Source organism: Takifugu flavidus, chromosome 1, assembly GCF_003711565.1.
Source record: "Takifugu flavidus isolate HTHZ2018 chromosome 1, ASM371156v2, whole genome shotgun sequence".
Classification (NCBI taxonomy): domain Eukaryota; kingdom Metazoa; phylum Chordata; class Actinopteri; order Tetraodontiformes; family Tetraodontidae; genus Takifugu; species Takifugu flavidus.
Genome location: NC_079520.1, coordinates 13758583 through 13778352, shown reverse-complemented (window position 1 = coordinate 13778352; position 19770 = coordinate 13758583). Strand labels below are relative to the sequence as shown.

Below are 19770 nucleotides of genomic sequence, written 5' to 3'. Positions count from 1 at the left end.
AAGAAATTTACATCTGTTCACAGAAGGCGTAACTTGACCACAAAGAGGAGCCTTGCGTGACAATCAGATAGAAGCCAATGGTTGCTGATGATGCAGCGCTTTTGAGTAGCTATGTAATGGGAGGAGGTACCTACAGATCTGATGATAGTTGCCATCCACTGATAAATTCAGCTTGGAAAGAAAACTATAACTATTGTTATCATTTTTGTGTTTCATATAAGATCTAGTAACTCTAGAAATATTGACCAAAAATTCCTTTTTGGTGTTTTAGTAGCAGCCTGGCGTTGAAAAGGCCTGCACACTACTGTAAACCTGCCCTTATACATGTTGCAGATTACATTTTAGCCTTAAATAAAGATTTTAACGAATAATAACTGTGATGACAATTAATGAGTCTAAAAAAATCTATCAATTTGGCCGGCTGAGTGGAAATCTTACACTTTCTAATAACTCCAATACTTGGAGCAATTCCTAATGTGTGTTATTTATAATCCTTGGACTTCATGTAAGTTCACTTTTCGATAAGTGGATGAATTAATCAATTAGCATGCTGGCTGCCAGGTTCAAGTCAAGAAGAAGAAAATAAATACAGACACACATAGCCCCAAGTAAAAACATCTGTCTGTTAGCAAGATTACACACAAACTGCCAGATGGAGTTCAGTGAAACCTACTGGTGTGGAAGAAGCCAAGGAATTCATTAAAATTAGGTGAAGATAAAGAGACAAAGATGCAGATCCAGAAATGCTACTTTAATTAGACTATTGGACCTTGAACAAGGTTTGCACTCAGTGAGTGATTCTGGTTGCCATATTTATTCTATTCCAACGTGAATTGGAGTTTTTGGACACAAAATTTGACTGTGTATGTGTGTGCGGGCGCATGTGAGCGCGTGCCTGCGCACTCTCACCTCCGCAGACTTCTCCACTCATGTTTTCGCACTGGCGGTCGTCACACTCGCAGATTTTGCCGTGGATGCGGGTGTCCCCAGGTGGATGGCACGTACACTGTCCGCACAGGCACTGACCTACAAAAAAAGCACAGACTGTCCTCACAACTCAGCAAAGGCTTAGGGATGTCTTTACCATGGCTCCAGTTTCATACTGACACGGCAGACGTGCGTAATGGCCGATTCTGTACACGGATCGATCCGCCTGACAAAATGTCTCCAGTCATAGTGGAAAATCTTTATGCAAATCACTCACTCTTATGGACACTCACACCTCCCTGCCTCTCACTCCAAGCACACACACACAGAAAAAACACACATGCGCGCGCACTTAGAGAAGCTGTCATCCTATTTCAGTCAGCCTGCCAGTGCCACCAGGGAATGAACTGAGGGAGAATTTCCTCCATGGTGAAACTCATTGGATATTATAATGTCTTCAGATCCAACATGCAAAACCATCTTATTGACCATTCCTCTTGGTGGTAAAATATACACACACAAGCTGAAAATACAGCAGTGCCCACATACTGTTCTAAGATAATACAGGGGAGCAGCTGATAGAAAGAGCCCTCCATGGAGCACCATGGTGCACCAGATTAATTTAGTTCAGTGGTGGCAATGGGACATAACATTTCAGTTCTACAAATAAACAAGCAAGCTTCTCAGCAGGAAGACGAATAGAAAGGAAAATGTTAAGCTTCATGGAAAGAGATTAGAACAATCCTCACTGACATCCTCGTGTTTTGAGTTGGTGGGGTATGTACTTTTTCTACAAACGTCTCTGAAATTGTTTGAAGCCCTGCATGATATATTTTGTATTTAGGACCTGAAACAATCTTCAAGCATATGACAATATCACGGGATGAGTAGCTGAACAGAATTAGGGCCAAGATAACACAGGAAAATGCGATTTTACGAGACAGCTACTTGAATGACAGCCTCATAAAAACTATTGTCCATGAAACATCGCTGTCATTTCGATCACAAGTATACACAGGCACACATGCACTTCCTCTTCACTGCATGCATCTCCCCATCTGTTCCAGTTACCCCGGCAACCCAAATGTGATGTCATAACACCCCAGCCTTATTGATTACCTCTCGGGCTTTACCCTGCCCAAGGTCAACATTAATGTCACATCTGCAGACATTAGTCTGACACTTTGTGAATCTGTTAGCTTTAAAGTGGGCACATATCTGACTCAAACTGCACGGCAGGTGATGATGAAGCACCTGCTGGCTTGGATTATTATTTAGAATATATGCGTTACGAGGGTTTGGGGCAAGTAGCCGTGCTTTTATCACGCATCGCTTTGCAGGATGTTTCAGAAAGGCAAATACAAATGTCAGTAAATTCAAAGGTAAAACAGTGGGGGGTGTCATTTATTAGCTTCACTTCATGATCACAGTGCGAGTCAGATGTTGGATAAACTCCACGGGAACACTACAAATTTACGGTGAAAATAAAGCTTGAATTTGCACCAACAAAAATGAATGACTCTACTGAACCAACGCAGGTTTTGCAGCATGTTAATGCAATCTAACTGTGTAGTCAAAGGCTTTATATTGCTTTTAAAAACTGATGAGGTGTGCATTGCTGACTGATATGAGAGCGCTGACTGTGTGTTCCTTCTCCTGATATTTGTTTAGCTGAGATAAAGAAGGGACCTCCATTAACAATCTTTTTTTTTTTTATCTCCAGGGCTCTCCAAAGGTTTTTAAACCAAATTACTTGTCCATGTGTGACAGTAGCGATATGTTAGACCCGTTGCATTGAAAAGAAGTACTTCACAGACTCAGTGTTGTAAGGAACAGAAGAAATAGACCTGTCATCAAGGACTGAGATCATCCCGTGATGGAGGATAGGTAAATCGATAGATGAGGATGAACTCATCCGTCATAATTTATAGATAGTGTCAACACAAGCCAATACAACAGTAGAAAGACCTACAAAGACCTGCTATCCACGAGGCCATCCTCTGCTATTCGAGCAGAAAAGCTGTGAAACTGCACGGCTTTTCTGCTCAAACTGCCGTCTCTACCAGCCGCATTCACCCGTGCTAAAGTGATTTTCTACGTCTGTCTCCTTCTCTTTCTCTCCCACCCGGCTTCCTGTCTCCCATCACTGTGCGTCATGCAGGCCGGCACTCTCCACCTTCTCACCGCATCCTTTGCCTTCCACCAAAGGATGAACGGCGTCCTCCTTGGATTTTCGTTTGTAAACCAAAATGCAGGCACAGCATTGGATAGAGTGTCTCACATAGTTTTAAGAATACTGGAGTCTGATCAGATGCTTTTGTACATGCACAACTATTGTAGTTTCTGTTGTGTGGAGTGAAAACATACTCCACATGCAGTACATAGCATGGTGAAAAGAGAAAGATATTTTTTAAAAGCAGGTATGGACATAGCTGTCATTAATTGTTTCATTGCACATGGCAATTTGGGGTTTCATTATGCAGCAGCCACTGGATTTAATTTGAAGGTGCTGTTGGTGGAATAAAGCTAATTAACTCTTGCAGCAGAAGTTAAGCTTTACTATTTTTATTATGTGCAGGTGGAAGGGGGGATGGTGGTGGTGGTGGTGGTGGTGGTGGGGGGGGGGGTGCACGGGCACTATTTGTGCATAGTGAAGAGAAATATTTTATCTTGTTAGCATCTTTTATCCTATTAGCATGTGTTATACTATATGTTTTGTTTTATGTTACAGTTAGTTTAGAAGTTAGGAATACTATATACTCTTTAGTAGGAATACACATAAGCAAGTCAGTTGACCCTTCCTTGACCTGAAGACTGGTCAGACAGTTGGAGCCAGCCAGACGGGAAAGGGTAGATCCCCATCGTAAAACATGACAACGTAGTTTACTGGTGTTGATAAGTTCCTTGGCAGGAATATGACTTCGGACCTGGCCATCTGGAGAAGATAATGGACAAGAAGGACCACACCAACACCAAAGGAGGCTGGAAGAAGAAGATGGGGTCATCCAAGAAGAAGGACTGGATTGGACTGAATTAGCATCAATAATTTACATATATCTTTCTATATAAGACTGGGTCAAGGGATAGTTAGGTCGTCAGACTTCATGCCCTGACAATTGACTTTGTTGTTGCTAGGGTTATGAACTGGCCCAGAGCTCTGTAATATTTGTATCTTGAATTGATTCTGTTTGTTAAATTGATTCTGTTTGCTAAATACATCTGTTTGCTAAATACATCTGTTTGCTAAATACATTTTGAAATTGACATTTGTTTACTTGAAGTCTTCATTTAAAGAACACGCGGATTGGCAGTGACACACGAGAGGTACTGCGATCCAACAATAGCCCTGTTGTCATACAGCTGCAATTCACTTTCATTTGAGAGATTAAATTCTGTCACAGCTTAGACACAATTTACAATCACAAGTCATAATTTAGCTTGTGACTGAAACACATGAATAAGAAATAAAGAGTGACTGTTGCTGTCTTTATCTGGGGGGGGGGGGTGATATCAGAAGTACTACAGACACACAATATGGACAAACAAATCAGTTTAACAATATCAAATGACTGAGTTGATGAAACGGGGGAGGGATTAAAGCAAAGGGATAAAGAGGTGAAAGGAGGAATAAACTACACACTACAAACCAAAATTATACATCATATTAGAAGCTCACATTCAAGTCAATTGGCGTCAGCTGGGAAGAGGTGAAATACATAATGTACTTTATGTAGAATATTTGATTTACCTCGAATATCTACAATTTCTTCAGGTGGTTTTCCCCAAAGGAATTCCCAGACCTCTACAATGGTGTAGCGTAGGCTACAGTTTGTGTATCCTCTGATCTGATTTGGAAAATAGTTGCAGTGAAAAGAATGTGGAGGAGCGTTCCCCACAATCAGATGATACGGGGAATCAATTATTTCCATTAACCCCCTGATAAATCTACATGGCCCCAAGATCAAACACAGGTTGCCCTCCTTGCTCACAATGGAGCAGTAGAATCTGCTCCATTGTGAGCAAGGAGGGCACTGATTGGTGGTCCTTTAAAAAATGTTTGGACACAATGAATGGTGCAGCAGTAGTCAGAACAATGGCTCATACTGTCGCTGATTGATTACTGCATCAATATAAAGTACAAGTACAAGCGATTTTCCAGAAGTCTTGGCCACTGTGAGGCTACTAGATAATTTATCTTATTAACAATTGGCCACACTCAAGCACAATGTGAGGTGTCAGTCAGCGGAAGAACAGCAGCATCTTAGCTATCGTCTTCCATTGGGTTCATTTGGTATTTGTAAGGTCTGTACCACCATCATCCCCACAGTTCAGCTTAGCATCCACACTTGTCGCCACCACTGGCTCTAATGCCACTATCACTTTATACACATGGAGGATTCAGAAGAAAGCTGTGCAGCATAATGAAACACCAGCAGGTTCTAATCAGTTTAGCGTGATCGTTGCTATTCGTTCTACTATATATGTTCTCATTAGGGTACAGTCATCTTTCTTTTTTATGTGACAGGTTCAAATAAGCCCTGCAGATTTTCTAAAAGAAATCAGGTGCAATTAGTGGTATTAGTCTTTGAAATCAAGGGAGTGCAACTGTGAATGCTCTTCTCACAAAAAGTGGAGAATGTCAGACACAATTTCTTTCCACTTGGTTTTGAGCTTGCTAAAAATCATCTTGTCTGCCTCGCTAAGTGTTTATAATAGCTAATAGCTATAATGGCTTAATGGACGGGAACGTTGAAGTCTTTGTTGCAGCCACTGGGAAACAACATTTTACGAGTCCAGCCTCATTCCCTCGCTTCTTAAGACACTTTGTTATTATGTAACAACCTGAACTACATGAAGATCACTTGGTGTTCAGAGGGTAAGTGGGCAGAGGAAGCACAGGGAATGTAAAGTAAAGGCACTTGCCCTCAGAGTCAGTATTCAAAGTGAATTCTCAGCTTGTAATGTGCTGAATATGTTATAATGCCTTGCAGGTCCAGTACTTCACATTCACAGCATTGCCATTCACTGAGCTGCTTCCTCTGACCAATAAATACTGTAATAGCCTGAACATTTATAAGTGGAATCCTGCTAACATGAATATAATAGTGATTTAATTTAATAATTCAGTGAGAAATATAGTTGTGTTCGTAATAATGAGGAATTATAGGCTCCAATTTCCCACAAACAATCCAATATTTACTCACTCTTTGTGGCCTTTATAATCACATGCATCTCTATTCAATCAGCAGTTAAAAGATATTACAACAGGAATGTTCAGAAACTGATCTGATCATTGGCCTCCTTGATGCGATGAGTAACCATTGGTGACCTATCTCGGCCTTCATCCCGTCAGTCTCTTAAGGAAAGAAATAACACTTGTAGTTTCAAGGATTTCCCTGAAGGCAGTCGGTAAGGGAAGGTCGACGAGGGTTTGCTGAAAGGCTAATAAAACAAAGCTTCCTCTCTATGACACCATGACATCTGTCTATTTTCAGGGCTTTGTTGCTCAGCTCACATCCATCTTTTGGGTGGATTAAGAAATATGAACTGCTTGAAGTGACCTATTTTATACCGAGAGGTGAGGAAAAATTATAGCCCTGGTGCGGTAACCATGGCAACAGGAAGGGAAGTGGAGACCACGTACCTCGTCCAAAGCAGGGCAAATTGGACGTTCCGTGACACTTCTTCATACTGCTTTCCAGAGAGAGAGGGCAAGAGAATGGATGCTCACACTTCTTCCCAGTCCATCCCTCCTTACAGCTACACTTACCACAATTACACTGGCCGTGACCTGCCGGGGAAAGGGAGGAAAAGAAAAAAATGCATAAAAGCACAAGCCACAAAATGCCGCTTTCATCAAAGAGGTCAAGACAAATAAATTGCGTTGCCAGCTTTTATGCATTAATTGCTTTCTGATTCGTGGGGGAAATATGTGCAAAATGCATGACAGGAAGAAAAGATGAATGTGTCCACGCCCCTAACTTCATTGCATCTTGTAGTCCAACAGCTCGGTTGGTTACATTAACATTTTACTGTGCGTTGCTTTTGGAAAGTAAAGCAAAATAACTTTAATGTCATGTGTAATAGAATATTGGCAATTATATAAATTGATTCCACTAAAGTTTTAGGAAAAGCTGAATAAAATTGACTCTGTTGCCATAAATAAAAATGCTTGGTTTGTTTCAATGTCTGCATGAGGGACTACTGATGTGATACACTCAGACATGCTTCATATCAAGATAAAAGCATGGATACCTGAGCAGAAGTCATCTGTGTATCGATCATACGTTGCATGACAGTTCCTCTCATCACACTCGCAGGTGTCTCCGTGTATATCTCCCCAGTCGCCAGAGGGATCCACATCATAGCAGTTACACTCTCCGCACACACACGTTCCTGAGAGCAACAACAACAACGCTGTATATTCACACTGCATTAATCCCCTTTGAGGAGAAAATGTGTTTGCTTGAACTAAAAGGTAAGACATTATAACACATTAGTGACACTGTGAATAAGGGGAGGTTTAAGTGTGTGTGTGTGTGTGTGTGTGTATTGAGTATCAAAATGCTCATTCAAAGTGAGCACATCTTTGCAAATTCAAAGGACTGCTAAAGAGTTGACGTGGCTTAAGGTTGAGATTAAATTTAACTTTAGGTTAGAGTTACTGTAGGGAGTTGGGTAACAACTGTTGTTAGGCAGCCCAAAATAAAAGGCCAAACTCTAAAATCTGTATTGAGTGGGTGGGGTATCACAAAACCAGTCAGGATCTGTGTTCACCACCATTTGCTTCATGCAGCGCAACACGTCTCCTTCGTATCGAGTTAATCGGGTTGTCGATTGTCGCCTATGGAATGTTGGCCCGCTCCTTTTCAGTGGTTGTGCGAAGTTACTGGATATTGGTAGGAACTGGAACGTGCTATCTTGTAGACCGATGATGACGGATCACTGGCTGACATGTCCAGTGAGTCTGCTGGCCATCCAAAAACTGGGATATTTTCTGTGCAGTATCATGCTGCGACATGAAACGATGGTGGTGGATGACTCACGCAACACTGGGCCTCAGGATCTCATCATGCCATTTCTGTGCTTTCAAATTTCCATCATTACGAGACACCCGTGTTCGTGGTCCAAAACATATCCCTCTGTCACCATGGGACACTTGACTCTACAACATTGAGGTCAGCAAACCTCTCACCCACAGTCTGCCATCTGCCCAGTACAGATAAAAGCCGGATTCATTTGTGAAGAGAACGCCTCTCTAAAGTGCCAGTTGCTGTCAAATGTGAACATTTGCCAACTAAAGTCGGTAACGATGATGAACTGCAGTCAGGTGGAGACCCTGATGAGGATGACAAGCATGCAGATGAGCTTGCCTGAAATGTTTTCTGAAGGTTTTTGGCAAAAATTGTTTGTGGCAACAATTGTTTTAGCAGCTGTCCGGATGGCTGGTCACAGATGGTCTTGGAGGTGAAGATGCTGGATGGAGAGGCCGTGGACTGGTGTGGTTACATGTGGTCTACAGTTGGATGTACTGCCAAATTCTCTGGAACACCTTCGGAGTCGGCTTATGGTAGACAAGAGACCATTCAGTTCACGGTCAACAGCCCTGGCAGACAGTCCTTCAGTCATGCCAATTGGATGCTCCTATGAGAACTTTTATCATCTGTGGCTGTGCTGTGTGATAAAACTGCACATTTTAGTGTGTCTTATAACCGTGGGCAGCCAGAGGCCCACCTGTGCAAGAATCATGCTGTCTGACGGCATCTTGGTATGCCACATCTGTGAAGTGGATGGATTATCTCAGCAAATTAGGTGTTCACCAGCACAGATTTTAACAGATTTAACAACATTTGCAGGCAATTGGCCTTTTCTGTGCATTTAAAAAGTCTTTAATCTTTGAAGTAATCTTATTTTTCTTCAGTGTGTTATGTCTATGAATGAAGGGTATAAGTGCAAGTATATTTGTGTGAATGTGTGTGTGTGTGTGTGTGTGTGTGTGTGTGTGTGTTCTTGTGCTTGCTACATAGTGAGCACCAATATCCACATTCTACTAACAAAGTGGGGACATTTTGGCAATTAATGACTTTTTGGCTGGTTGTCACAACTTTAAAGGATTGTTTAAGGGTTAAGACATGGTCGAATTGGGTTTAGGTTAGAGTTGGGTTAGTTGGGATGGTTAGGGTTAGAGTAAGGAGCTGGATAATGCATTAGTCCTGTGGAAGTCCTCAGAAAGATAGAAGTTTCAGGTTGTGTGTATGTGTGTGCTCTGTAATGAACCTGGAGCTATTTCTTCCTCGTTATCTGTTTGTCTCTCATTTTTGTTAAATCTCAAGCAGTCCATCAGCTGACTAGGAGATATTGGAAATCCTATTTTCTCTTATCAGCAATGGCAGAACTTAGGGAACTCCAGGGGAGCCGAGCCAGCTGGCAAGCCTTTTGGCTGCGGATGCCTCGTTTCTGTGCCTTGGCACCGGGTTCACTCTCCCTCACCACCTTGTAACCCCGGAGCCCTGAATTTATTGAGCCATGTGCTTTTATGTCTGCCATAAATGTCACAGTCTGGTCTTAGATGTCAGATCCCACAGTTACTGCGCAGAAATGTCTTATGAAATCCCAGCTCCATCAGAGCGTTTATATCCTGGGCCTTCAAAGGAAAATCCCTGCTGTATGGCTAAAAACTGATGTCTGTGTCATTGATTCACACCAGAAATTTGATTCATATGTGACCGTACAATCTCTTATATGTTTAATTTCATTTTCATTTCAGAGTGTGGATAGACAAAAGAAATAATAGTTTTGACTGTGTAATGAGATTGAAATGGGAAATACACATCTCTGCGTTGTTACATTATGATAATTAAATCAATGGTTTCTCTATGCAGCCCCTATCCTTGATCCAATCCTATAATCCCCAGGAATTATAGTCACTGTGTTGTAAAGGAAGATTAGTCTACTGCCAACAAGAATTAAGAAATGTCCATTCAAGAATTGATTCCATATTCTAATATCAAACTATTTGAAGACATCTATCACTTGTTACAGTCCCACAAAATGATGATGGATCTGGTTTTTTTAGAGCATTAGAGCAGTTTTTGTATACACATGAACCTGTGTTACCGTAGTTATGTAGTTTTTACTAACTGGTGCACACTAATGATGATTGTTCACCACATATCATAGGCTTCGGGAAATGAGGTTTATTCCATTTAGCACCCATCACTTTGCCAGCCCTCAGCCAGCCTGTGTAATTAATTTTAGAGAGCTTTAGTAAATCCCTGGGCTATACTTGTGTAGCTATTTTGATGACTTCCTGTCCAGCAGGCTCTGATGATTTTATGGTATTTACATAAGGACAGAGCCTGCCTTCTCTCTCTCTCTCTCTCTCTCTCTCTCTCTCTTTACACACACACACACACACACACACACACACACACACACACACACACACACACACACACACACACATTTATTCTATGAATGCTGTATTGCTGCATTACACTTCACTGAGGTCTAGTAGCCTGTTGAGAGCTGCTGGAAGATGTTTCACCTCAGAGAGGCTTTGCCAGTTCCAGAGCAGTTCTTCAGCTCTTTCTACAGTCCAGTTGATTCTCTTAGCCTTCGATCAATTACTATGACCTGGATGAGCAACAGCTTTCGTGGCTATATTACACTGCTATCATTTCGGTGTTTAAAAAAGAGGGCGTTAATAGGTTTGATGGTGTAGAATGTACTGACTTGCAGCATGTCAACACACCTCTGTTGCTGCAGATTTTGCCATCTGGAGACGTGCATCTCCGCTTGCTTTCCCATGGGCTGATGTCACACTGGAATTCACATTTGTCTCCATGCCAACCAGCAGCACAGTAACAGTTTCCACAATAACATTGGCCATGTCCTGAAATATATAATGTATAATGAATGTTAACATTTCTTACCCGTCTACTGTAGTGCTGTCAAATGCATTAATGTAACATGTTAGTTACCAGCTCTAATTGACCTAAATTATCAAACCACAGAAAAAAGAATGGTGATGACACTTGAATTTTAATTAAATCATAACCAAATCCTAATTAACATAGATTTATCTGGGCTCACCGCATACTAGCCTTGATTATATACTGATTAAAGACATGATTATATACTCTGATCTTTTTTTTTCATCTAGTAATGCCAACTTAATATTACCATCCAATTCATTATTTGGCCACCAGCAGCAGATGGTTATGAGCTAAAGGTTTAATATTAAAAACTACTAAACAGGTTTAACAAACAGTGATATCTATTTTATGATGTCTCGTCTCTTCTTAACCGCTTTATCCCTTTTGAGGTCACGGGGAGGGTACACAAACTTTAAGATGGCACAAAATAAACCATTACCATAGTAATAGTAGTAATAGTCAAACCTCTGCTTTTGGATTGAAAACTCCTTAAAAAAGATAGTGAGAAACAAGACCAAATAAATGACTGGCTGGATGCTAACAATGTGGTATACATGGTCAGCTGGGCGTACCTCCACACACCTCTCCGGTGTCCTCATCAAGACACTCGCTGTCGTCACACTCACAGAAGACTCCGGTTACCAGACCTCTGTTGTCACTGTCGTCACACATACAGCTACCACAGTGGCAGGAGCCTATCGAAGATAGGTAGAGTGAGATTATACCTTGGGAAAAGGTCGGGCTTGCTTTTGTTGGTAAAGACAGAGCGTGCTTTAACTAAAGACAAATGTATGCATAAATGGTCTTTGTGGAACCCAAAGATTCAACTGTTCAAATAAGAGTTGTCTTACAAATAAATATATGTCCGCACATGGAGCCAATGCCTAGATGCTGAAGATGGTTGAGATCTCTGCAGTTAATTCAAAATGGATGTAGTAGTGCAGAAAGTGTAAGAGATATGGTACGATGGTTAACAGGATATTACCAGTCAATAATAACATCTTTTTCTTCATAACCTCTATATTAGTACATAGCAATGCTATGTACAATACAATTAACTCTTACTGAAGAATGTACATGTGAGTTTCAGAGAGAGAGAGAGAGCACTACCTCTTTTGGAGCACACCACCCCCTGTGGGTTTTTGCACAGCTCTTTGCTCTTCTTTTTGGATAGGTTACACTCCTCCTGGAACTGGCAGGCATCCCCAGACCAGCCTTCGTCACACTCACAAGACCCGCAATCACAGTAGCCACGGTCTGAAGTGCAACATGACAAACATCAGAGCTTATTCGAATAGTAGTAGTAATAGTAATATTCTTTTTATTTACCTGTGCATTGGCTTTCACATATTCACTGTGATAGATAAGCAATAGCACACCATTTATCAGTGAGTTTTATTGAAATATTTAGTAGGCAGACAGTGACTTCCTTTTATTGTAAAACCCAGTTTTATACAAGGAGAGACAATATTTCTGTGATTGTTTGACGGTTGATCACCATCACTCACTGTAGCTGTTTAAAGGACCCAAACTGGCATAACTATTTCTCATCATTCTGATTGCTGAACAGCACGAAACATGGAAAGTAAGTGGAAATCAGGGCTGTTGACAAGTTATTATAAATGTTGTTCCAATTCTATTGTGCTGTGAGGGGCCATGTGTGTCACCCTCAATCATCCTTCTGACTCGTTCATCATTTTAATGCAGTGTCCTTTCCAAGGGCTATCCATCAGTCATTAACTACAAGCAAGTCCCTCGTCTCTCATTATCGATATACTGTATCTCAAGGGAAACCTGGAAGAGGGTTCACGCAAGATGAAGAATACTAAACATACACGTCAAAGGAATATGCATGAGGTCAGTGCATTAAATGTGAAATGATGAGCATGCATATGTGAAACATTTCTTTAGACTTCAAAATAATTTGTGTGTATGGATATATAGGATAGCCACATTGATATTTTACTGCACACTATTTTGACCATTATATCTCTCTACATGCAAAATCAGCATAATAACAATAAAAATAACCAACTAAATTATTAATTGAGCGATTTTAGCCAGGTTAGAGCAATCATATAGAATGCATGCAATCTAAATTTTGGGCGTTTCTTCTTTAATATGTAGTTTTGATGGGAACTAAAACTCCCCCCAATAAATAAATATAAATAAAAAAGAACGAAACTGAATCGTTTTAAGTCTTTCAACTTTATTCGGCAGCATTTGCCACCCACTGTTCCCCATAAATTTGTGCTTGGCTATCACTCTGACATATATAATGGCCGCTCATTGTCTACTAGGCGAAAGTTTATTTGAGTGGGAAGGTGCCTGCCTGTCAACAGCTTATCCCCCCCCCCCCCCCCCCCACTCAAGCTTCCTGAGCAATAATTCTCTCTGGGTTGGGGGTGTTGAAGTCCATTTCCCCAGACAGGCATGCACAATACCGCTCATCACCAAGCCAGCACCTGCCTGGTGACATCATCAGAGACAGTTTATAAGTGTGAGCAGCTTTTACAGTCCTTATTGAGTAGAGTAAATGCAATCAGGCATTGTGGGGGAACTCTAAGCTGTATAATCCTGCATAAACAGTGGGTAGCAAGCACAGAATGTCACCTACATCTGGAGATATTTTTGGATGTGCTTTCATTTAAATGGAAACATTGTTAAAACATAAAATATTTAAGGCTGCAAATCGAAATAGTTTGAGATTATGTGATCACAGAGGGTACTTCAGCTCCAGATAATTCATCTTTGTTTGCATCCACTTCTGTATAACATGGAACTCATTACACTGAGTAATTAGTCTTCCCTGCGTTCAACGGCCTGTGGTTTACAGAGCGTGAAACAGCAGTGCATCAGGGTTATGAGACACCTGTCTAAAATGGAAACTGCTTCTCTGTGCACACACCGTCCTCACAGCGAGGAGATTTCTGTCCGTCTTTTTAGCCCACACGACTATTCTGATGACAACTTGAAACTTCTTCATACTTTTAGTATTGCAGCTGTAATTTGCAGCTTTTAACTTCCAAAAGACTTGAGTGGATTCCTTTTTTTACAGCCCACGCTGAAATCATTATGTGATTCACCACTGAGACGCGCTGCCTAGAAAAAAATATCTCAAGAGCACACTAGAATATGTTGTAGAATAACAATTTTATGGGATTAAATAAATGAAAGAGTACATTCCACTGTGACAACAGGTGGGGGAAAAAAAATCTGAATACATTTTACATTAACAACAGGCAGAGCCATGGAGGAGTTGCCGTCTCTTGCTGTAATAAGGCCTCAATGTGTTGGGATCTTTAACTAATCCTGTTTGAAATCATCTATATTTTACATTGAAACAGCTGTTTTTTCTGCTATTCCACCCCTCGCTGACCCTCTGGCTCAGAACAGAAGCGTACAGAATGGAAATGAATCAACAGTAGCACGTGAACTGGCTAAAACCATTTTAATCATGCGGAGAGAAACTGGATTGCAGACTGCATGCAAGTCAAACTGAGCCAGGATATACATGTCCAAAATTAGCATATTTGTGCTTAAAAATATGTAAGTATGGGGGAAATAACCCAGTAGATATCATCTATATCATTTTAAAGTTACAGGGTGGCACCATTACTAACTGATGGATTACTAACTAAGGATGCATAGAGAACTGAATAATTTTTGACCAAACAAAACGAAAGTAGTGACCTTACATTAACTAAATACTGTTATATAAATGGTAATTGTCATTTTCAAATGAAACTGAAAATGATTTAAACACTTGTAATCCTTTCCATAACCAAGTGCTAACCTCATAACAAATGCTTTCATTAGAGTGGTGTTTTTCAAACCCTGTACGCCCTCCCTTTCACCCTCTGTGTTTCTGGCAGTGAAAAAGTATGATGGGTGGCAAAGAAGCAAGCCTGTCTGACCAAAACACCCAAACAGGGAAAGAAGCGGTTCAGCATAGAGGGAGAGAAAAAGAGGGACACAGAGAGAGAAAGACAAACAGTCAGTACAAGAGATTTCAGGTTGCCCATCAATGATGGGAAAAATAGGAAAAGCTGTGAAGGCCATTTTGGAGCTCATCAATAATAGAAAAGGTCAATTCTCCAAGGAAATGTGTCATTCTCTCTTGCAAATACATCATATTGAATCTATCTATCTATCTATCTATCTATCTATCTATCTATCTATCTATCTATCTATCTATCTATCTATCTATCTGTCTGTCTGTCTGTCTGTCTGTCTGTCTGTCTGTCTGTCTGTCTGTCTGTCTGTCTGTCTGTCTGTCTGTCTGTCTGTCTGTCTGTAAAGGCAGTGGATTTAAAATTTAGGTTAAGATGTTTTCCTTGATATTTACTGAAGCCATCTTCATTCTGCATATAAGAGGCTTCCCCTGAAAAGGGACATTTTCTGGATATGAAGCAGGACGCTCACTAATGCATCTCAGCATGCATCAGTCAGGAACACCCAGGGCAACTTACTATATTCATTTGAAAACTCTGACAATACATAGCATAATGGAGAAAGAGCTGCAGCTCAGCTGAACTTCATGCCTGACAGCACCTAATAAAAAAACATGCATAAACACCCTCCCCCAAAGAACCAAGACCTAAGATCTAAAGCATTCTTTTTTCTTTTTTACTGTCAAACATATGCTGACTGGATAAGCGATCCATGCCATTCAGAGTTTAGATGTTTTAAATGTAATAGGCTTTGAATGATGACTGTCACTCAAGTAAACAGACCATTGCAGCTGTGGGGTGGCTGCAAGTTCTTAAACACCAAGTTTATCCTGAAGGAGAAAAATATAGAAATCTATTGGATGTTATCAGCAAGCAGTTGTGAGAAGCAGAGATAAGAGAGCCGGAGGGTAAAAATTTGGCTGCTTAGCTCCAACAGCTCAGAAAACGCCAATGACCAACGAGAATGTGTGTGTGTGTGTGTGTGTGTGTGTGTGTGTGTGGGTGTGTGTGTGTTTGTGTGTCCAATAGTGGTGTGAAAACCAATCCCTCTTCTGCTACATCTCCTCTCCATTTGCAGTCCGTGTACCAGTGAGTGAAACCTATTATCAGACTGAAACATGGTCTTCTCACTCCAGACTGCTGAACCATAATGAGCTCCTCACAGTTGCCAACTTGTCTTCCAAAATAAATCACCATAGCTCCACACATGCACGCACTCGCAGACCTAGACACATATCTCCATTAGACCTATTCTGGAGGCACATCTCCATTAAACGCTGACCCTCATAGCCAAGTGAGTACAGAGGAGGGCGGACAAAAATGAGGGTTCCTTTTTCTTACAGGTTCACTAATCAAACTCTGACTCTGAATATTTCTGCTGATAAATGTCTGGTGCAGTAAATCTTAGTAACAGGTTTCAAACTTTTCCTTTTCTCCTCCGGGCTAAGATCTTTATGCAGCAGAATGAAAATTTTATGCCTCTGAATCGTTCTGCATGGGGTTTTTTTTATACTGTAGTTACAAGCTTTAAACAAGGTAAAGTCAAGGGTAAAAAACGTCCTGGTGTTAATGAAACATGTGGAATTATAGCAGGGTTGTTGTTTGGTGTTGCACACTTCTAGTCTTGGCTGAAAAGTAACAAAAGTGCACCTGTGAAACCTTTTAATTCATTTAAACAAGCTCAAGCAGTGGAATTATACATGTCCACAAGTTCTCTATTTTTACTGCCAAATATTTGATTATGATGACATCTTAATGTGTACTGTGTCATTTCCAATGTCGCTGAACGCACCGTTGCAGGTTTTCCCATTAAATGTGGCACAAACCCACTCTTGGCACTCGCAGCGTGGACCGTAAAACTTCCCTGGATCAGAAGCCGTGCAAAAACAGACGCCACACTCGCACTTGCCCCTCCCACTACAGATTTTGCCATCAGGCGTCCTGCAGCGGCGCAGCGATGATTCCGTGGACAGTCGACACACACCACCCACCTGGCTGGGAAAAAGGAGGAAGGTCAGTTGCAAAGCAGTATCAGAAGTGTCTGACGTTAAGGGTCAAGTGTTCTGCCACCAGTGTCTGTTTGCACCACAGCTAAGAGGAAAGAATGACAGTGCAAACAGTTTCACTATGGAGAAATAAACAAATAGTCATGGACTCAATTTTGTGTTCCTCTTTTCGACTTTTCATCCAACATTCCTTACTATTTTTTTGTGTGTGTAGTTTTCTGCACTTCTCTCCCCTCCTCTACTTCTCCCTGCATCCATCTACAGGACTCGTCGGCCCCATGGTTGTGCACTGACCTTCAAACTGGCTTCACTGACCCCCTCAGCTCCAGCTTTGATTCCTCCCTCTTTTTAATCTCTTTGCATGTATGATGTATGTTTGTTCTCTCCTATATCTGCTTCCTTCTTTACCCAGCCAGCAGGAGCCCACTATACATTATATAAATAAAGATCAAGTGAACTGCATAAAATGCATAAAATAGTGGAATAAGTGTGACCTTTCAGATCCCAGCTACTAGTTTTTATTGTTTGTTTGTTTTTTTAAATAAACATGGAAATAGAAAAAAAATTACCCATTTATTAAAATGCTCAAACAAAACAACAAAAACTTTGCCTTTATTTAACACATTCTGTTTCTGAGGGTGAGTTGGTTTTATGTGATATCTCAGTGAGCTTTGTTTCATTTGGATTCTTCCTAACATTCTTTTTCTGATCCCACCCTGCTGAACAGTCCAGTGTCAGAACAAGACACAGTAGAAATGGAGCAAGAATGTGCATCGTTCACGTGTCATTAAAAGGTCACAAAAGCCTTTTTTCCTCTCATGCCTCAAGAGCCGACAGCCTCTTTGTTCCTGAGATAGCATAATGGTGATGTGGGACTAATCCTTCACCTTTTCTTATAATATATAAAGATGAAAACATGACATTGAGGTTGCTTTTTGCATTGAAGTTAAAAGTACCGTCTGAAAACTTCAGCCTGAATTACTGACTGAATTATAAATCTTTCAATACATTCATATTGAAATAAACAAACAAAAAAAAAATTGTCTACTTGGAGTCATCACTGCTAAATAGAAATGTATGTAATTCTCCCATATAGACTGATAAATTATGTGAAAAGTATCCAGGCCTTAAACAGGCATGAAGAAAACGTATGAAAAGAAAAGAAAAAAAATGTATGAAAAGGGTTAAAAGTAGAGGTCACCTGGGAGAATATTGTTGAATAATACAGTATAATGTTGTAGAATTTTGAGATACCAGCAAGCATTTGCATGCCATGACACTCCCTTTTTGTTCCACTGTGGAACTCCAGAGGTAAGCAGTTAATGCTTTTTTGCATTCCAGACTTCTCTGTGCAGGGAGTGATTTTTGGCCATGAACCTCATCTTTGCTGCCACTGCTTTAACACTGTCCCATCCTCCCTCCGTCTGAACTGCTATTACATCTGTTGCACAGCTGCCGGCCAGACCTTGATGCTGCCTCAACTGTACAGCAATTTAAATGCAGAGGAGGAGGATGATGATGAGACCCAAGCTAGTAAATGCCCCCCCATGACAGGCTTTGCTATCATCTTTAATATTTTTATTAATGAGTGTGTCTGCCACGTAGGGTTTCATCAATACAATATAAACTCCACCCAAAATGTTTTTTGTTTTTCATGGTTGTATATTGTGTTTCACCATGAATTTTATGAGCTTCCTTCACCACAAAGTGAGGCGAAGATGGTGAGCTCTGCACTTGTCCCTGGGGAGTCCTTCCTGTAGGGCTTATAGGCTTTCCAAAAGCAGTCATTTGAGTCCTAGAGTTCCCTCAAAGAGACACTGCTGGTATATGTGCGGCATGTGTTGCTTCAAGGCTTGGGCAGTGCATTTTTTTCCACTTGAGAAAGGAGAAAAAAGCTACATGGAGCAGACCCTGTGAAGATGAACATCGCAGCGATAACTAATGTCCTCACCACATGTTACGGGGCAGGAATGGAAGGAAATTATATAAATAGTCTTATGGAAATTGTTGGAATGGGGAACAGATTTCTGAAATTGGGAGGGGCCTCATAAAGATGCCGATGCACCTTACAACATTTGAACTAAACTTAAAGCGCCAGACAAAATGAAATGCCCATCCCTTAACTTACCATACATAGATACTTTTTCATACTAGTGAAGTTGATGAACTTCATACTTTCAGCCACCCAGCAGGGGAGGAGGACTTCATAAATATCATATAAATTATCTCCTGTACACTGTCAGAAAGTCTGGACCTCTTTGTCCTAAAAATAACAAAATGGCCATTTCTCTGTATTTGCATGCTTAGAAAAGCTGTTCATTCCTCATAGGTCACGCCTCACAACCATAAAACTCTGGCATAGAATTGTTGTGACGTCCTTAAATAATCTCCAAATCAAACAGCAGTATGTGGTAGACGATAAAATATTGTAATGCTTCACAATGGTAAGAAATAGAAAACCTGGAATATTTTAACTTGTAGAATAAATTAGGGTAAAGCAGCAAAGATACACTCACAAATAGCTGCACACCCTAAACCCTTTGCACATTCTTCCCTCCAAAACTTTTCTCTTTCAGCAAAATTCTGAGCCTCTCTCTCTCATGTTGCTCTCTACACTATCCCAAAATAAACCAAAATGGGGGGGGGGGGGGGTTGAGAAAACTCACCTTAGAGATTGTAACAAAGTGTCCTCCACGGCAGAGAGCAGAATGAGCAACAACGGCGCCAACACGGACTGTACCAAAACCACTGTGTGCATGTTTAAATCCCACTGAAACCTAAAGTAAAATAGCTTGAAGGAATTTCCTGATCCTTGTCCTTTTAAAAAGACAGGACTGGAAGAGAGAGCGAGGGAGAAAAGAGAAAGGAGGGAAGGAGAGAAAGCAGCAGGCTGGCCTCAGCTGGCCCAGTCTCTTCAAAGGCCAACAGTCTTCCAAATGCAAGTGC

The 19770-nt window shown here is 40.9% G+C and overlaps 1 protein-coding gene and 1 long non-coding RNA gene across 2 annotated transcripts in view; one reads left to right on the top strand and one right to left on the bottom strand.

The window, feature by feature from the left end:
• itgbl1 (integrin, beta-like 1) overlaps positions 1-19770 on the bottom strand; it is a 25011-nt gene extending 5241 nt beyond the window's left edge. The window contains exons 1-8 of the mRNA XM_057036912.1: positions 19491-19770; positions 16611-16813; positions 11976-12122; positions 11438-11560; positions 10682-10822; positions 7183-7323; positions 6572-6718; positions 910-1026 (exon numbers count right to left, since the gene is read on the bottom strand). Of these exons, the coding sequence (XP_056892892.1) occupies positions 910-1026; positions 6572-6718; positions 7183-7323; positions 10682-10822; positions 11438-11560; positions 11976-12122; positions 16611-16813; positions 19491-19582 (1111 nt within the window). The 5' untranslated portion in view covers positions 19583-19770. The remainder of the gene's footprint in view (positions 1-909; positions 1027-6571; positions 6719-7182; positions 7324-10681; positions 10823-11437; positions 11561-11975; positions 12123-16610; positions 16814-19490) is intronic.
• On the top strand, positions 16691-17429 carry LOC130528046 (uncharacterized). The gene is made up of 2 exons (XR_008951181.1): positions 16691-16831; positions 17089-17429. It is a non-coding gene; the product is annotated as an uncharacterized LOC130528046 (long non-coding RNA).